Raw genomic sequence first — 14,147 nt, 5'->3', positions numbered from 1 at the left:
CCTATGACACATCTCTCCCCAACCCTAGTCGCACCCCATAGAAAGAGCCAAGAAGATCACAGTGGTAGCTGGACTTCAGCATTTCAAATAAAAGCCTGGCTCCTGACAGAAATAAAACATGATCCTTTTTAAGTTGGCCACAACAGCTGGTGCCAAACTTGTCGTTGGGGCTGAAGGACCACATTAAACCCCTAATGAAAACCAGGAGCAGGGGAGCCCCCTGCGGAAGCCCTATAAAGGTGCCTACCATGAGTCATTTCAGCCAGGCCTGCCTGGGCCTCTCCACGGGACTCGCTGGAGGGCAATGATGTGTCATACATAAAAAGTTATTCCTACTGCCCATAAAATGATTTAGAGCCTCAAACCTGAGCTCCTCGGTATGAGGGGAAACATGGGAGTCTCCAGAGCAGGAGTACTAGTAAATGAGCAATCAGGCCGAGTGCACTTCCTGCCCACTGAACCATCCTGGGTGCTCAAGGGCCTGGTCTTTCATCGCCCTCTTTATTTATTTATTTATTTATTTGGTGCCAGGGATTGAACCCAGGGATGCTTGAATCACTGAGCGACATCCCCAGCTCCTTTTTAATTTTGACACAGGGTCTCGCTGAGTGGGTTAGGGCCTCCCTAAGTTGCTGCAGCTGGCCTCAAACTTGCAATCCTCCTGCCTGAGCCTCTTGAGTTTCTGGGATTACACCATGCCCACCTCTATTTCTGACATGGAGATTACAACAAAAAAGGGCACTCTAAGTCATCCGTGGAACTGCCACACTGAGGCTTGGCCCCATTTATCAGCTACTGAAGGGCCACTGGCCTCCGGGAAAGCACACAGATGACCCCCACGTGGCTTCTCTTGGGAGGCAGAGGCACCCCCCAGCTCGAGTCCATGAGACGCCCAGGACCACACCTTTTAGGAGCAAGTCCCCCGCGCTGGGACCCACCTCGCAGCTTCTTCTGCCAGTTCATTTCGTTGAAGAGGTCTTCCGAGCGCAGGAAGAAGTCGTTGATCTTGCTACCTTGCTCGTCCCGCTCCGTGGTGTAGTATATTCGCAGTTTTGACTCCTTGGTTAGGAATTCACATATGCTGGGTACTGGGAAGACAATCTGTTCCATTGTTCGGTCTAATCGGACAATCTGGGATAGAAACAAAGGAGAGACTCAGCGGTCGCCTCCGACACCTTCTGCAGGCTGCAGGCTGCTGGAGGACTTGGGGTTCGAGGTTCAGAACAATAAAGAACAAACTTTTCAGATTCAATGACTTTGGCTGGGCCATCTCTCTCAGACTAATGTAAAAACCAGTTCTGGTTAACTCTGCTTTTCTAACCTCAGACCCCATTCGTTTAACGTGACCAGCTTTTACCGGAAACTCACATTGCGTTTCACATACATACTCACATGAGGCTGCTATTGCCCGACAGAACTTTCTCTAAGATGGGATGGTTCTCCATCTATGCTGCCCAGGAGGATGGCGGGCCACAGGTGGCCTCTGGGCATTAGCATATATGCTTACTGCAACTGAGGAGCTGAATATTCCGTTATATTTCATTTTCGTCTCAGCAGCCACACAGAACTCTCACACTGGACGGAGCACTGATGGGCCACGGTGTAACCTAAGATCCTTTCTCAGATAGCAAAGCTGAGTTATTCCGCCAAAGGAACTTTATGCAGAGACCTTTGGTTTACATCCCGCTGCAGTGACCTCCTACCTCTTACCTGTCAGGGCATCTAAAACGTATGGTATGTGAGCCAAGGTGTCCATGTGATCTGAGATGGCCTCATTGTCCTCTAAGCTAGCTTTGTTGGGCCCCTGGGGTGTAGGATATCTTAGACAGGTTCAGGGAGCAGAAAGGACAGTCTGCTCTGGATTGTCCAAATTCTAGGACACTGTATAGTCCTGGGCAGGTGTAGAAATTTCAAAAGGACAATGGGCCACAGGACAGAGGAGGCATGACCTCTCTTCAGTCTTCCTGCTCAGAAGGTGGAGAAGTCAGGTGAGGCCCAAGGCCAAGGCCCTATAACAAGAGCTGGTTCTTATTCTCCCAATACTTTGCAGCAAGAGACACGACTCAGGCCACGGCGTGGTGCTGTTGTGGTGTGGGTGCAAGGTGTCCCCTAAAAGCTCTTGTGTTCATGCAGGAATCCGCAGGGTGAAATGACTGGACTGGGAGCTGCAGCCTCAGCAATCCATCCTAATGGGCTGATGGGGTCCCGGTGACCACAGGCAGGTAGGGTGTGGCTGGAAGAGGTGGGTCACTGGGGGCGTGCCCTGGAAGGGTGCATCGTCCCTGTGGCCCCTTGGTCCCCTCTCTCCTCCTCTGCCTTCCTCCTCTCTCTCTGCTTCCTGGCTGCCATGAGCTGAGCAGTTTCCCTTAGCTGGGACCTGGTATCATGATGTCCCGCTTTGCCATGGGCCCAGAGCAATGAAACTTTCTAACCATGAACTGAGATCTCTGAAACTGAGCCCCAAATAAACTTTTCCTCCTCTAAATTTTTCCTATCAGGTATTTTGGTCACAGTGACGAAAAGCTGACTAACACAAGTGGGAAGGTGTCCCAGAGGTGGGACGGGTTCCCAAGCCCTGGCTCCATATTCTCTGAGGGACGTGGTCTGTAGACCAGTGCTTCCTGAATCTAGCTGGAACTCGGGTTTCGGAAGCCTTTGTTCTCACACTAGTTCTGCCCATGACCTAACCTCATAGAACTAGAATCACAATGTGAGAGGTTAGTGACCAGAACCTGCCCGTGATCCAGCTCTCCAGGTAATTCTGGTGTAAACAGGGGGGCAGGGACCATTCTGCAGTGTCCTGCTATGGAGAACCTGTCTGCTCCACACAGTCAAGCCACTGGGAATCGCTCCTGCCTTCTTCTGAAGGACACCATGAGAGATGCGCATCTGGGCTCAGGAGGAAAAGGAGCAGGAGGAGTTCCCGAGCCTGGGGCCACCTAGCCTGACTCCCAGTGAGGACACTGGGGCTGCAAAGAAAGCCCCAGGAGGTGAGGAACTGTTCCCTGGTTCCCTCAGGTAACCCCAGGGGAAACCTGAGGGAAGGGGAGGGCGTTGGCCAAAGGCAGGGACATCTAGGCATTTCTGTCCTTTTTTTTTTAAAAGCCACTTAGAAGTGGGAGGCAGGAGAACTTCTCTAGTGCTTCTCCAGCCTCTAGTGGGTCTTCTCCCCAGTAAACCATGGAGCTCAACAAAATGACCTCTAAGGTTCCGGTCTCCTCTGACATTCTATGGCACCAACACCTAACACATGTCTTCCAAGGGTTCCAGAGGACAGAACTGGCCCTGTGGCCAAGCTCCTTGACACGCATGATGAATCAAGAATATGTGCTCACCTACTCTGGCACATGAGTGAAATGATACATGACATTAGGATGGCCTGGAAACCTGATTCATCAGAGAAGAACACATGAAAAATCTCCATCTTGAACATGCTCGCTGCTCAAAGGAATGTGCTAGTCCTTGTGAATGTGAACCCTCTTTTCAATGCTGATGCTGAGCTTGGATATTTCCTTGTTGGCAAAACGTGACACATCATCGCTTACTGCCGCAGGACTGGAGATGGAAGCCTGTGTTCCCTGGGATGCTAAGAGACAATTCAGGGGACATAAAACGTATCCCCAGGCTCGGGGGTCAGACAGACGGGGATTAAAATTCCAGCTCTGTCACTGAGAGTTGGAGACGGAACACGACTCCCCTGAGCCTTACGGTAGTGATTCTCCATGTGAAAAATGGGGACATTACCAACCAGTTCAAGGAGGATTATTAGTAAGACCTTTTTTGTTTGGTTTAACATGCAGATGTTACTGTAGTGTCGCTGAGTGAGGCTCCCTAGTGGTCCAGTCTGGACTTCTCCCAGGGATGGTGCACCAGTTCTGCAGGCTCGGGGCTGCCCCCTCCCTTCAGCTCCCTGAACTGCAGCCCCTGGGCCTTGCTCGTCTCCACCCTCCCAAGAATCTCCCCTCCCAGGGTCTGAGAAGCTCCTCGCCCGTTCATGAGGGTCTGCGCTCATAGGCCACTTCTTCAGAACAGGCCTCCTGGGCATCACAGTCTGTAGCACGTCCCCTTTGCTGGGCTTTCTTTTACGCCATATCCTTGTGGACTGGCCACAATCTGACATGAGTGAGATGTCTCTGTGTGGCTCTGCTCAGAGCCCACCTCATCTTCAGCCCTCAAGCGACACTACCGACGGCCATCACTGGTTAATTCACACTTTACGCAAGACCTGGTATAGAGGAGGTGCTCACAGCACCTTCACTGCTCAGATAAAGAATGTGCACAGGCCCGGCACAGGGCATTGCTCAGTGGAGGCCTCAGCACTGAAGGTCGGCGCCAGGCTGAACGCGCTTACCTCGATCTGTGCCGTGTGCTTGGCGTAGAACTCCAGAGCTTCGTCTCCATCCACCTGGCCACCAGGCTTCAGCATGGTCTGAAGTTCTTTGTTGTGCCGAGCCAACTAGAACACAAGTACAGAAACACAGGGGCGACGTCTCCACAACAGGAATGCATGAGCTCTTTCTAGCTACGAGTTTCAAACAGTGCATCACAACCAGCAGCAAGCGGAGGGCAAAGGAGCTGGGAGGCTTGCTACCTTCTCTCCAGGTGCCTCTGCATGGGGGTCATTTGGAGAGCCTGGTAGAAAAGTCCTGGAAGCTCATACAGGGTCCTTGCTTCCCCTTGATTTCATTTCTTTTCTTTTTTTCAGGGGGCAAGGGGTAGCAGAGATTTAACCCAAAGGGGCTCGGCCTCTGAGCCAGATCCCCAGCCCTTTTCATTTGTTATTTTGAGACAGGGTCTTGCTAATTGCTGAGGGCCTTGCTAAATTGCTGAGGCTGGCTTTGAACTTGTGATCCTCCTGCCTCGGCCTCTGGAGCTGCTGGGATTACAGGCCGTGCCACTGCATGAGGGTCCCCTGATTTCTATATAGACAGGAGGGTTTTCTGGACAGTCCTGCAGAGCCTCCATGTGGAATGTTCAGAAGCCCTTTTGGAGGTCAGATGCTAATCATGGGATAGAAATGGGGTAGGGACCTACCAACCTCGGGCCCAACCCCATCATTGCTTATAGCCGGGTCTCTGCTCGAGGGACAAGGGGGACAGGAAATAGGAGCTGAGCTACGGCCTGCCCAGACCCCCCAAAAATCCAAGAGACATCAGCACCCAGAAAGAGGAGGATTAAGAACCTCCTACAGGGAACAGGATAAAGAAAGGAGACACTGGGATGCCAGGGCACGGAGCATCACCCTATCCCCCAAGGCAGAAGGAAGTCCTAACGACAAGTTCCCATGGACCTCACATACGGCTGGGGGAGAAGCTGGAGTTTACTCCTTTAGATTGTTGAGAAACTTGGCTGTATTTATAAGAAAGGCTGGGACGCCTTTCACAGGACTCCAGACGAGATCATAAACCACCGACTGTTACTGCCCAGGGGTGGGTGCTTATAAGGGGGATTTCCACGTCTGTGACCCCAGCACAGAAAAGTCCTGGGCCTCAGATCAGATGCCAAAACTCCCGGGAGCCACACTCTCATGAGTGCAGCCGGCCCTCAGAGAAGGCCATCAAGGAGGGCCAGTCCCAGGCCCACAGCCCTCAGGGAAGGCCCCTGGGCTTGGAGTGGTGGCCTTGGGCGCAGAGTCTGCAGGGGCATAGGAGCTCATACCTGGTGTGCTAATATGTAGATGTTGTGCCCCACATTCCTGGGGGAGGCAGCTCCGTCCTCACCGTTTTCTCCATCCTCAAATTCGACTTCGCCTTGCATGTAAGCCTTCTTGATCACTTCCACCTGCAAGAAGGGCCGAGGGGACCCTCTGAAGACTGGCGTCTGTAGCACCCAGGTGGTAATCTCCCCTCCGGGGCAGATGCTGCTTACCCAGTGCAGCAGCATTTCCTAGCAGGCTTGGAACGCAGCCTCAGAATCCTCCTAACACTGCTGCAAGCAGTCGAGACCTTTACCCTCCACAGACAAGAAGCAAATCCATTCACTCTACTTGGAGCAAGAGATAGTCTATGGCTCCTAATTTAAAAGGGGGCAATGGCTATAAAAGCACTTTGAGGGCTGGGGATGTGGCTCAAGCGGTAGCGCGCTTGCCTGGCATGCGTACGGCCCGGGTTCGATCCTCAGCACCACATACAAAGATGTTGTGTCTGCCGAGAACTAAAATATAAATATTAAAAAAATTCTCCCCCCCCACTCTCTCTTTAAAAAAAAAAAAGCACTTTGAAAAGGCAAATATGATACAAATGTAAGTTAGAAGCCTCGATTTTCCTATCTCCACATTTCTTTCCATCAACTCTCCCTAATCCCAATTTTGTCCTTTTAGGAAAAATCTGCCAAGAAATCCATTTGTTTTTAGAACAGCTTGTTTTCTTTCTTTCTTTTCTTTTTTTTTTTTTTTTGGTGCTGGGGATTGAACCCAGGGTCACTCCACCACTGAACTACACCACCTTTTTGCACCAGGTCTTGCTAAATTGCTGAGGCTGGCCTCAAACTTGTGATCCCCCTGCCCCAGCCTCCTGAGTCACTGGAATGTGCATAACTGTGCCTGGCTGTGAAATATTTTTCTTATTCAGTTCCCTTCCCCCACAAGCCTACACTACGTGAAAATAATAGACAACTAGTAACATCTATTGACCGCTTCTCCTTGGTGCCAGGCACCGTGCTTACTATTTTCATGTTCTTTTTAAAAATGTAATGCTCATAGGGCTGAGGCTCTAGTTCACTCGGTAGAGTGCTTGCCTCGCATGCGCAAGGCCTTGGGTTCAATCCCCAGCACCACCCCCCCCCAAAAAAAATTAATGCTCACAAACATTTTATAAAGTTACCAGAGGTTCCATTTCTTTATGGACAAAGACACTAAGAGAAAAGAACACTGATGAAGTCACGGTTAATGAGCTTGGACGCCTTCACAGTGCCACAGCTCTGTCCCTGGTTCTATGCACCTGGCTTGGCTCATGCCCCCAGCATCCTGGAGCCTTTCTGTCCCTCTCTTGCTGTTTCCACTCACCTCACCTCCCAGGGAGCAGGAGCCGAGTCTGCCTGTATCCAGACCCTGGCCTAGTGCCCAGCACGGTGCCCTGGCTGATGGAGGGCCTGGCCAGGATTTATTAAATGAACAAATTGTTCAGGATTTCATCATTTAAAGAGTAAGAACACCTCCACCCCCCAAGTCGTACGAAAGATTCATTTTTTTTGTTTGTTGGTGTTTTGGCTTTTTTGATGGTTCAGAAGGCAGTTTAGCCACAAGGCAGCAATCTGGAATTATTTCTCATTACCCCAAATCAAGCACGTGGAGAGCCACCCATTTCTGCACTGAGGCCAGTTCAGGCACTGGGTTGAACTTTGGAGACAAAGCCTCCTTCTCTGAGCTTTGATTCCTGCCAAGTTGCCTCCAATATCCAATCAGGCAGACAACATGTTGTGTAGGATGCAGGGCCACAACACGCACAGTGCACGCGTGCACACACACACTGGACATCTGAGCGTCCCTCTATCTAGACACTTAGAGCCATGTTTGTTCCAGAAAGTCCGACTCCTCCCGTGAGCCAGAATGATGTTCTCCAAGCACAACCAGGAGCTAGAGGTAGCCACAGCATGGGGTGCTGGCATTTCCCCACCCAGGACAGGCCAGAAGAGCTGGGTGCTTTCTTAGTTCAGGAACGGGATCTCTGCAAGGTCATGCTGACCTTACTCAAGAAAGATAACCCTGAGTCCCCAGCACTCCCAGTTATACAAGCTGTTACGCAAACGCACAGAGGACTCCCAGCTCGGGCTGAGACCTTACTCCCTGACCTCGGAGATCAAAGAACTGGGCTGCTCTTAACTTTATTTAAAGAAATACATGAAGGGACTTTGGCCTGTGCACATCTAGGTCAGCAGGAGGCAGAGCTGTTTTAATGCCCTCATTTAAGTCTGTCAGCTGCAGTTTGTTTGTATGGGGAAAAGTCCAAAAAGAGAGCTCTGCCCTCTGCTCATGTCACCATCTCTGAACGCTCCTCGTCTGACAGTCTGCAGCCCCAACTCCAACCTGGAAGTCACAGTCCCCTGTGAATATCACCCCTCAAAAATAAACCAGATCGTGTTTTCTCCAAAGAAAACTCAAGCCAAGAAAGCACGCCAGCCATCCAAGAAAATTCTCTTCCATTGTCCAGACCACTGGCAACAAGAACGGATGTGATCTTGTCACCCCTGGACAAAGACGTGGCAAAAATATCAGCAAAGAATAGGAGTGAGCAGAAAGGGGGCTTCGATTCACAGAGGACTATCGTGTGTCAGCACTGCACTGGGCTAGATGTGAACCTTCTCATCTAGTCTTGAAAACAACACTTTGGCCCAGGTGACTTCATCTTTCTTTTATGAATCAGGGAAGTGTGAGGTCGGAGAGGTCAAATGGCTGCCAAAACCTCACCGTAATGCATCTGAACTTGGCCAGTGAACTTGACCATGCTCTGCACCCAGTCCTCCATGAGCGGAAAACAGAGAGGGTGGCTTCTGGATGCTCCAGGGACAGGGAACACATGTCCAGTGCCCTACGCTTCACCTCCCCACCCGCTCAGGGGCCTGAATTGTGAGTTTTCTTCATCCTTCTGGTTTGATGAATCTTGAAGAAAGCTTCCTTGAGTGGGTCCCAGGTCCTGCTTTGATGTTCCCAACTCACCAGCTCCTTCGGCCGCATGTTGTAGAGGATCCTCTCGGCATTCTCACTGTCGTGCCTGCTCTCCATGATGGCCAGCAGCAACTTGGAAGCGTTGTTCTAGTTGGAGAAAAGCCAGGGTGAGAGAGGCAGGGGAGATGCGAGGGCAGGGGACTCAGGTGTGCAGCCTGGCTAGTCGGACAGGCATCCACCTGGTGGGGAGAGGACGGCACAGACGCTCTGCAACAGGCAGAGGAGGTGCTACCTTCAGACCCCGCGACATGCACACAATCCGATTCAGGTCAAAGAGACGCAGGTGTCAGCTGATGGAAGACTAGCAAGTATTGGAATTCTAAACCTGGGTGCTGGCGGGTGCCAGTCACCCACCAGTCTCCATGGGGGATCGGTCCCAGGACCCCGGGGACCCAAAACCCAGGGATGCTCAGGTCCCTTATAGAAAATGGCATGGTCTGTGCATATAACTGAGAACATCCTTCCAAATACTTCTTCTCTGGACTATTTATGATAATACATAACACAATGTAAAAGTACAAGGTCAATAATTGTTGCTGTGCTATATTTTTTTTAGGAAATAATAACAAGAACAAGACTGTCTGTACGTTGTCAGCATAGGTGCAATTATTTTTCCTCAAATATTTTGATCCTGCGGTTGGCTGACCCTGCAGATATTGAGAGGCACACGTGGAAGCCTGACTGGACTGTCACTCTTGGTGACATGGCTGTGCACAGGCCCATGCTGACTCGATGCTCCTGAGGAGTGGAGTGGCAAGTTCTCTGCAGGGTCAGATGAGTGTAGGGACACTGCTGCTCAGCCCAGCAGGCCAGAGAAGACAAGGCAACCAGGATAGTTCTTCGTGGTCTGAAAATATTTCCATCAGTACCCATAACTCCAAATACCATGAGAGTACAACTAACACACTTAACCAGAGTGACCCAGAGGAACACTGCCTGCCTGCCAAGCTCTGTGTTCCCATCCTGTTAACAGTGTCCATGTGGCTACACCCTGTGGATCTTGGCTTGACCTCACTTGAGGTCCTGGGCCATAAGGATTTCTATGCTTTTTGTTTATAGGACTCCAAAGATCTTGTTTTTTTTTTTTTTTTTTTTTTTTTTTTGGGGGGGGGGTGTTCCTCCCCAAGCTTCAGAGCAGCTCAGTTAGGTTGCTGTGCTGTCATAAGACAGAACTTTCAATAATTATCCTCAGATCATCAGACTGTTGAATTAGTGGAACAGGTCACTGAAATGCTGCCCTGGAGCACATGAATGTCTCAGGGTAGTCCAGTGGCTGATAAACGGTGTGTTTGCACGATGCTCAAATCAGGTGTAAAGCAAAATTTCTCAAAAGGAGCTAAAAGCACTGCCCCCTCCCCCCCAAAAAATCCATATACCCAAATCAACTAATTAGACCCTCCACTGAAGTACTAAATAAAAAATAAAAATAACTGGGCCTTCCATGCAGCAAACACAGAGCAGTTTTCCAGTGAACCCTGTAGTTCTGGGCCTTTCCATGATAATGACGAAGTGCTCAACTGTACGTGGCTGTAAGCAAGGGTACAGATCTCAACTCGCACCAACATGGAGACAGCTAGGAGGAAATGTGCTCAGTGACAATAACACCTTTGCACACACCAGGGTGGGTTTCAAGTACAAGTTTCAGAAGTGAACCTCTGGATTTTTTTTGGGGGGGTGGGTAGGGTGCTAGGAATGGAACCCATGGTCTTGTGCATGCTAGGCAAGTAGTCTACTGCTGCACTACACCCCAAGTCCTAATTCTTTGGATTCTGTGAGAACCTTTGGAACCTCAAAGCAAGGGGAGAGTTTGGGGGCTCACTCAAGAAGTCACTTTCTGGGATGGTATATGTGTTGTTCACATATTTCAAAACCAGATTATAAACCCTGCAGCTTAGGGACCTTGAAAGCACTGCTTTTACTCTGAAAAGCTACTTCAGTGTTTACGGAGAGTCAAAAGCCGGTGGTGCTTCCGTATCAACTACGTGAAGGCCTCCATCCACACATGGGTCATCATGGGCCTGAAGGCACATTCTCAGTGTAGTGTCCTTACTTTAAACATTACTAGCCACCCTTCTGCTAATTCAGGACTGAATTAAAAAAAAAATGTATTATCCTGATTAAGTAAAAATGGATTTTTTGAGTTACTAGATTGGTTGAAGCTTAGTACAACCAAACCTAACCTTTATCCTCAAAGGGGGAAAAATCTAGAAACCCCAGAGAGAAGAATCTTTCCATCGTCTCCCGGCCTGTAGCTTTTGGAATGCGGGCTTCTGGTTCTTGGATGCCAGGTTCGCTTCTCATCTCTGAGTGACATGTGACCTAACAATTGAAAAGCTGGTACCTGGCCCAAGGCCCTTATTTGGATAGTGCCACATTTCAGTGAGTACAAGTGACTTGGCTCTTTCATGCAGCTCAATAGGACCACCACTACCACCTAGCTCAGGACCCTGATTGTGTCACGATGCAGCACCAGCACCCCTCCTCTCAGGGCTCTCAAACTTGCCTTCAGTTCTAACACGAGGTCCATGCGCTTCTTCCCCAGAGGGTTGATGTCGTTGAGGATCAGGGCTGTGATGATGTCGATGCCATTGGACTCGTGGGTGGCGATGCAGTTCTGGGCAGAGAGACGCACAGACATTCACACAAATGCCGGACATAAATCAGAAGTTAAAGGCCAAGAGGCTCAGCGGCTATTTCAACACAACGTCTGCTGCTCCCAGCAATGTCTCTAGGGGAGGGCTGCAATTTTCCGTGAGAAAGTGGTAAAAATAAAAGACAGATGAAAATCTCTAGTTTCAGAATTAACAGTAAACAGCAGGAAAGTCCCCATGAATGCTAACTGATAAATTGGTCTCATCTGATCCAAATAGTGCCGTGCAGTAAGCTTTTGTTCTTAAAAGGAAAATACAGTGCGTGACTGATACCAGGGTCTGAGCCCTTTTTCCCCTTTAAAAGTGTATTCCATTCCCCCTGACGTCACTCATTTTGTTTTGGTGTCTTTGCTTTCCAAACTTATGCCTTAAGCAAACTTCTGGTTTAATTCACACAATATCAAAATTAATCATCTTCCCAAAGCACAACCCCCTGCAGCCTTTTGCTTTCCAGGCCTCTGTTTGGCAGAAAAGCAAACCCAAGGTTTTAAGGAAATTCCCTGCAATGTCAAAGAGAGCCTTTCCCTGAAGCCTGGGGGCATTTCTGTGCTCCTTCTCCTAGGACTGCACCATCGGCTCCATCAGGACACGAGGAGGGGAAAGCAGACCTAGCAAAACACTAGTCTCACATTCCCAGGTGACCGAGGCCAAGTTTTATGCAGGCCATGAGACGTCTGTGGAAAACTACTCTCCCTGGAGTGAAGGTCCTGTCTCTCCAGGTAACCAGCACTGCACGCCTTCCCGGCCACCTGAAGACTTGCTCTGCCCACCCCAGCCAGAAAGGAGCTCCAGAGTGGAACTGTGAATCACACTCGGTCCCGCACCAAGGCTCAAACTCACCCCCTCTTCGAGATGCCACCTACAAGTCACAACCCTACCAGGAAGAGAAGTTCCGGGCTCCACTCCACAGCACACCTCCAGGGGGCCAGAGACCCATCTGCTTTGCCTCAATATCCACAGCGTTATCATGGCAACTAGAAATGTCCTCATGTTGCTTTCAAGCTTTTTGTGTGGAGACCTTGTCTCTATCTAAGTTCACATCCCCTTCAAATAGCCTCTTTTTAATCTTTCCTGGTATTTACAATAAATCACCATTTTTCTGGTGCTAATGTAGCCCCCCTCTTCCACTTTATCACCAACCCCTAAAAAGTCAAGTTAGAGTTGAATGTCCAACCAAACCAAACCAACCCCAGAGGCCAAGGTCAAGCCCTCCAGAGTCTATCATTAGGTGAAGTTCTGAAGGCTGACAAAGGGGGGAGCGGTCTTTCCACCTCCAGTCCCACTGACTCCCTAGGGCAGCAGACAGATGTGAGGTGACTTCTGAACCAGCCTCTTTTTTTCCCCTGTATTTTTATCTGTGTGTTTTAATCATATCTAACGGCAAGACTTGTTGTTACCTATCTGTACATGCACAAAACAAAACCATATAATTTGGCCAACATCATTTCCCAGCATTTCCCATTTCCTCTCCTCCACTGACCTCCCTTCCATTTTCATGAGACCTGAACTAGTCTCATCAACACTTCCAAAATGATAAAGCAATTGCAGATGGAATCACCTGGTTTTCATGGCAAGGTCCCTGACAGTATTCAGTCAGACTTTCCAGGGTTTGATTGATAAGCGCGACATTCTTCTCGTTGATGTACAGTCCAAGGAGCCCAAGGCCACCAGTCGTGCTCCCACAAATACAGTCCAGAAACTGCAGCGTCTCACACACCAAATTGTAGTTGGTCTTGTTATTTTGGCAACGAAGGAAGTTCTGCAGGTGGAGGTGGGGGAGAGAAGAGGGTCAAGGTCATTGCCATGCTTACAATCTCTAACAGGTTGTGCCCTGGACTGGTCAGCAATTAGGCAGACAGATGCAGCATGGGACAGAGAGTCTGTATGATTCCCATGATGGTCCACTAACCATGATGGACTTAATGAGTGGCAATGGCCACGAATGGTGTGGCTTGCTCTCCAGGGTTTCTGCTTGGGATACAGTGGAGGAGGGCTTCTCCTTGTAGTCCAGTTCCAACTCTTCCAGTCTTTTCGAGTTCTCATTTCTCCATTTAATTCTTACCCCTCTGTACCCCTCCCTCTACCAACCTCCCACTCAGTGATGTCTGACATTTTAAAGGTGGTTCAAAACTACACTAGGATTTCATCTCCCTCTAGTCAGAATTCCAACCATCAAGAACACAAACAATAATAAGCATTGGTGAGAAAGTGGGGGAAAAGGTACACGTGTACATTGTTGGTGGGACTGCGAATTAGTACAACCACCCTGGAAAGCCATACGGAGACTCCTCAAAAAACCAGGAATGGAACTACCACATGACCCAGCTATCCCACTCCTCCCTCTATACCTAAAAGTAGTAAAATCAACAGACCACGGTGACACAACATGTGCGTGAGGGCTTACAGGAGCACGATTCCCACCAGCCAAGCTAGAACCAGCCCAGATGCCCATCAACAGATGCATGGGTCAAGACAATGTGGTGTATGTACACAATACACAATGGAGTTTTAGTCAGCCATAGAGAAGAATGAAATTATGGCATTTGGAAAATAAAAAGAAAAAAGGGATGGCAATGTAGAACATCATGTTAAGTGAAATAAGCCAGATTCAGAATGTCAAGGGCTGAATGTTTTCTATCATATGTGGAAGCCAGGGAGAAATAAGGGAAAAAAGTGTGCGTGCGTGCGTGTGTGTGTGTGTGTGTGTAAAGATATCATTAAGACAGGGAAGATAAGAGAAGCAGAAGAAGGAAATTGGGGGGAAGGGAAGAAAGGTGGGAAAAGCAGAATGAAGGTAGGAAAATGATGCTGTGTGTGTGTGTGTGTAAGTCTAC

At 49.4% G+C, this 14,147-nt stretch overlaps 1 protein-coding gene across 1 annotated transcript in view; it reads right to left on the bottom strand.

Annotated features, from left to right (window-relative positions):
* The window catches only part of ITPR1 (inositol 1,4,5-trisphosphate receptor type 1), a 311,270-nt gene that overhangs the window by 49,807 nt on the left and 247,316 nt on the right, over nt 1–14,147 (bottom strand). The window contains exons 47-52 of the mRNA XM_081276065.1: nt 12,872–13,072; nt 11,166–11,276; nt 8,654–8,749; nt 5,659–5,781; nt 4,352–4,456; nt 939–1,131 (exon numbers count right to left, since the gene is read on the bottom strand). Coding sequence (XP_081132191.1) covers nt 939–1,131; nt 4,352–4,456; nt 5,659–5,781; nt 8,654–8,749; nt 11,166–11,276; nt 12,872–13,072 — 829 coding nt within the window. The remainder of the gene's footprint in view (nt 1–938; nt 1,132–4,351; nt 4,457–5,658; nt 5,782–8,653; nt 8,750–11,165; nt 11,277–12,871; nt 13,073–14,147) is intronic.

Source organism: Spermophilus citellus, assembly GCF_964194105.1.
Source record: "Spermophilus citellus genome assembly, chromosome: 19".
Taxonomy (NCBI): Eukaryota; Metazoa; Chordata; class Mammalia; order Rodentia; family Sciuridae; genus Spermophilus; species Spermophilus citellus.
This window is presented reverse-complemented; position numbering and strand designations above follow the sequence as displayed.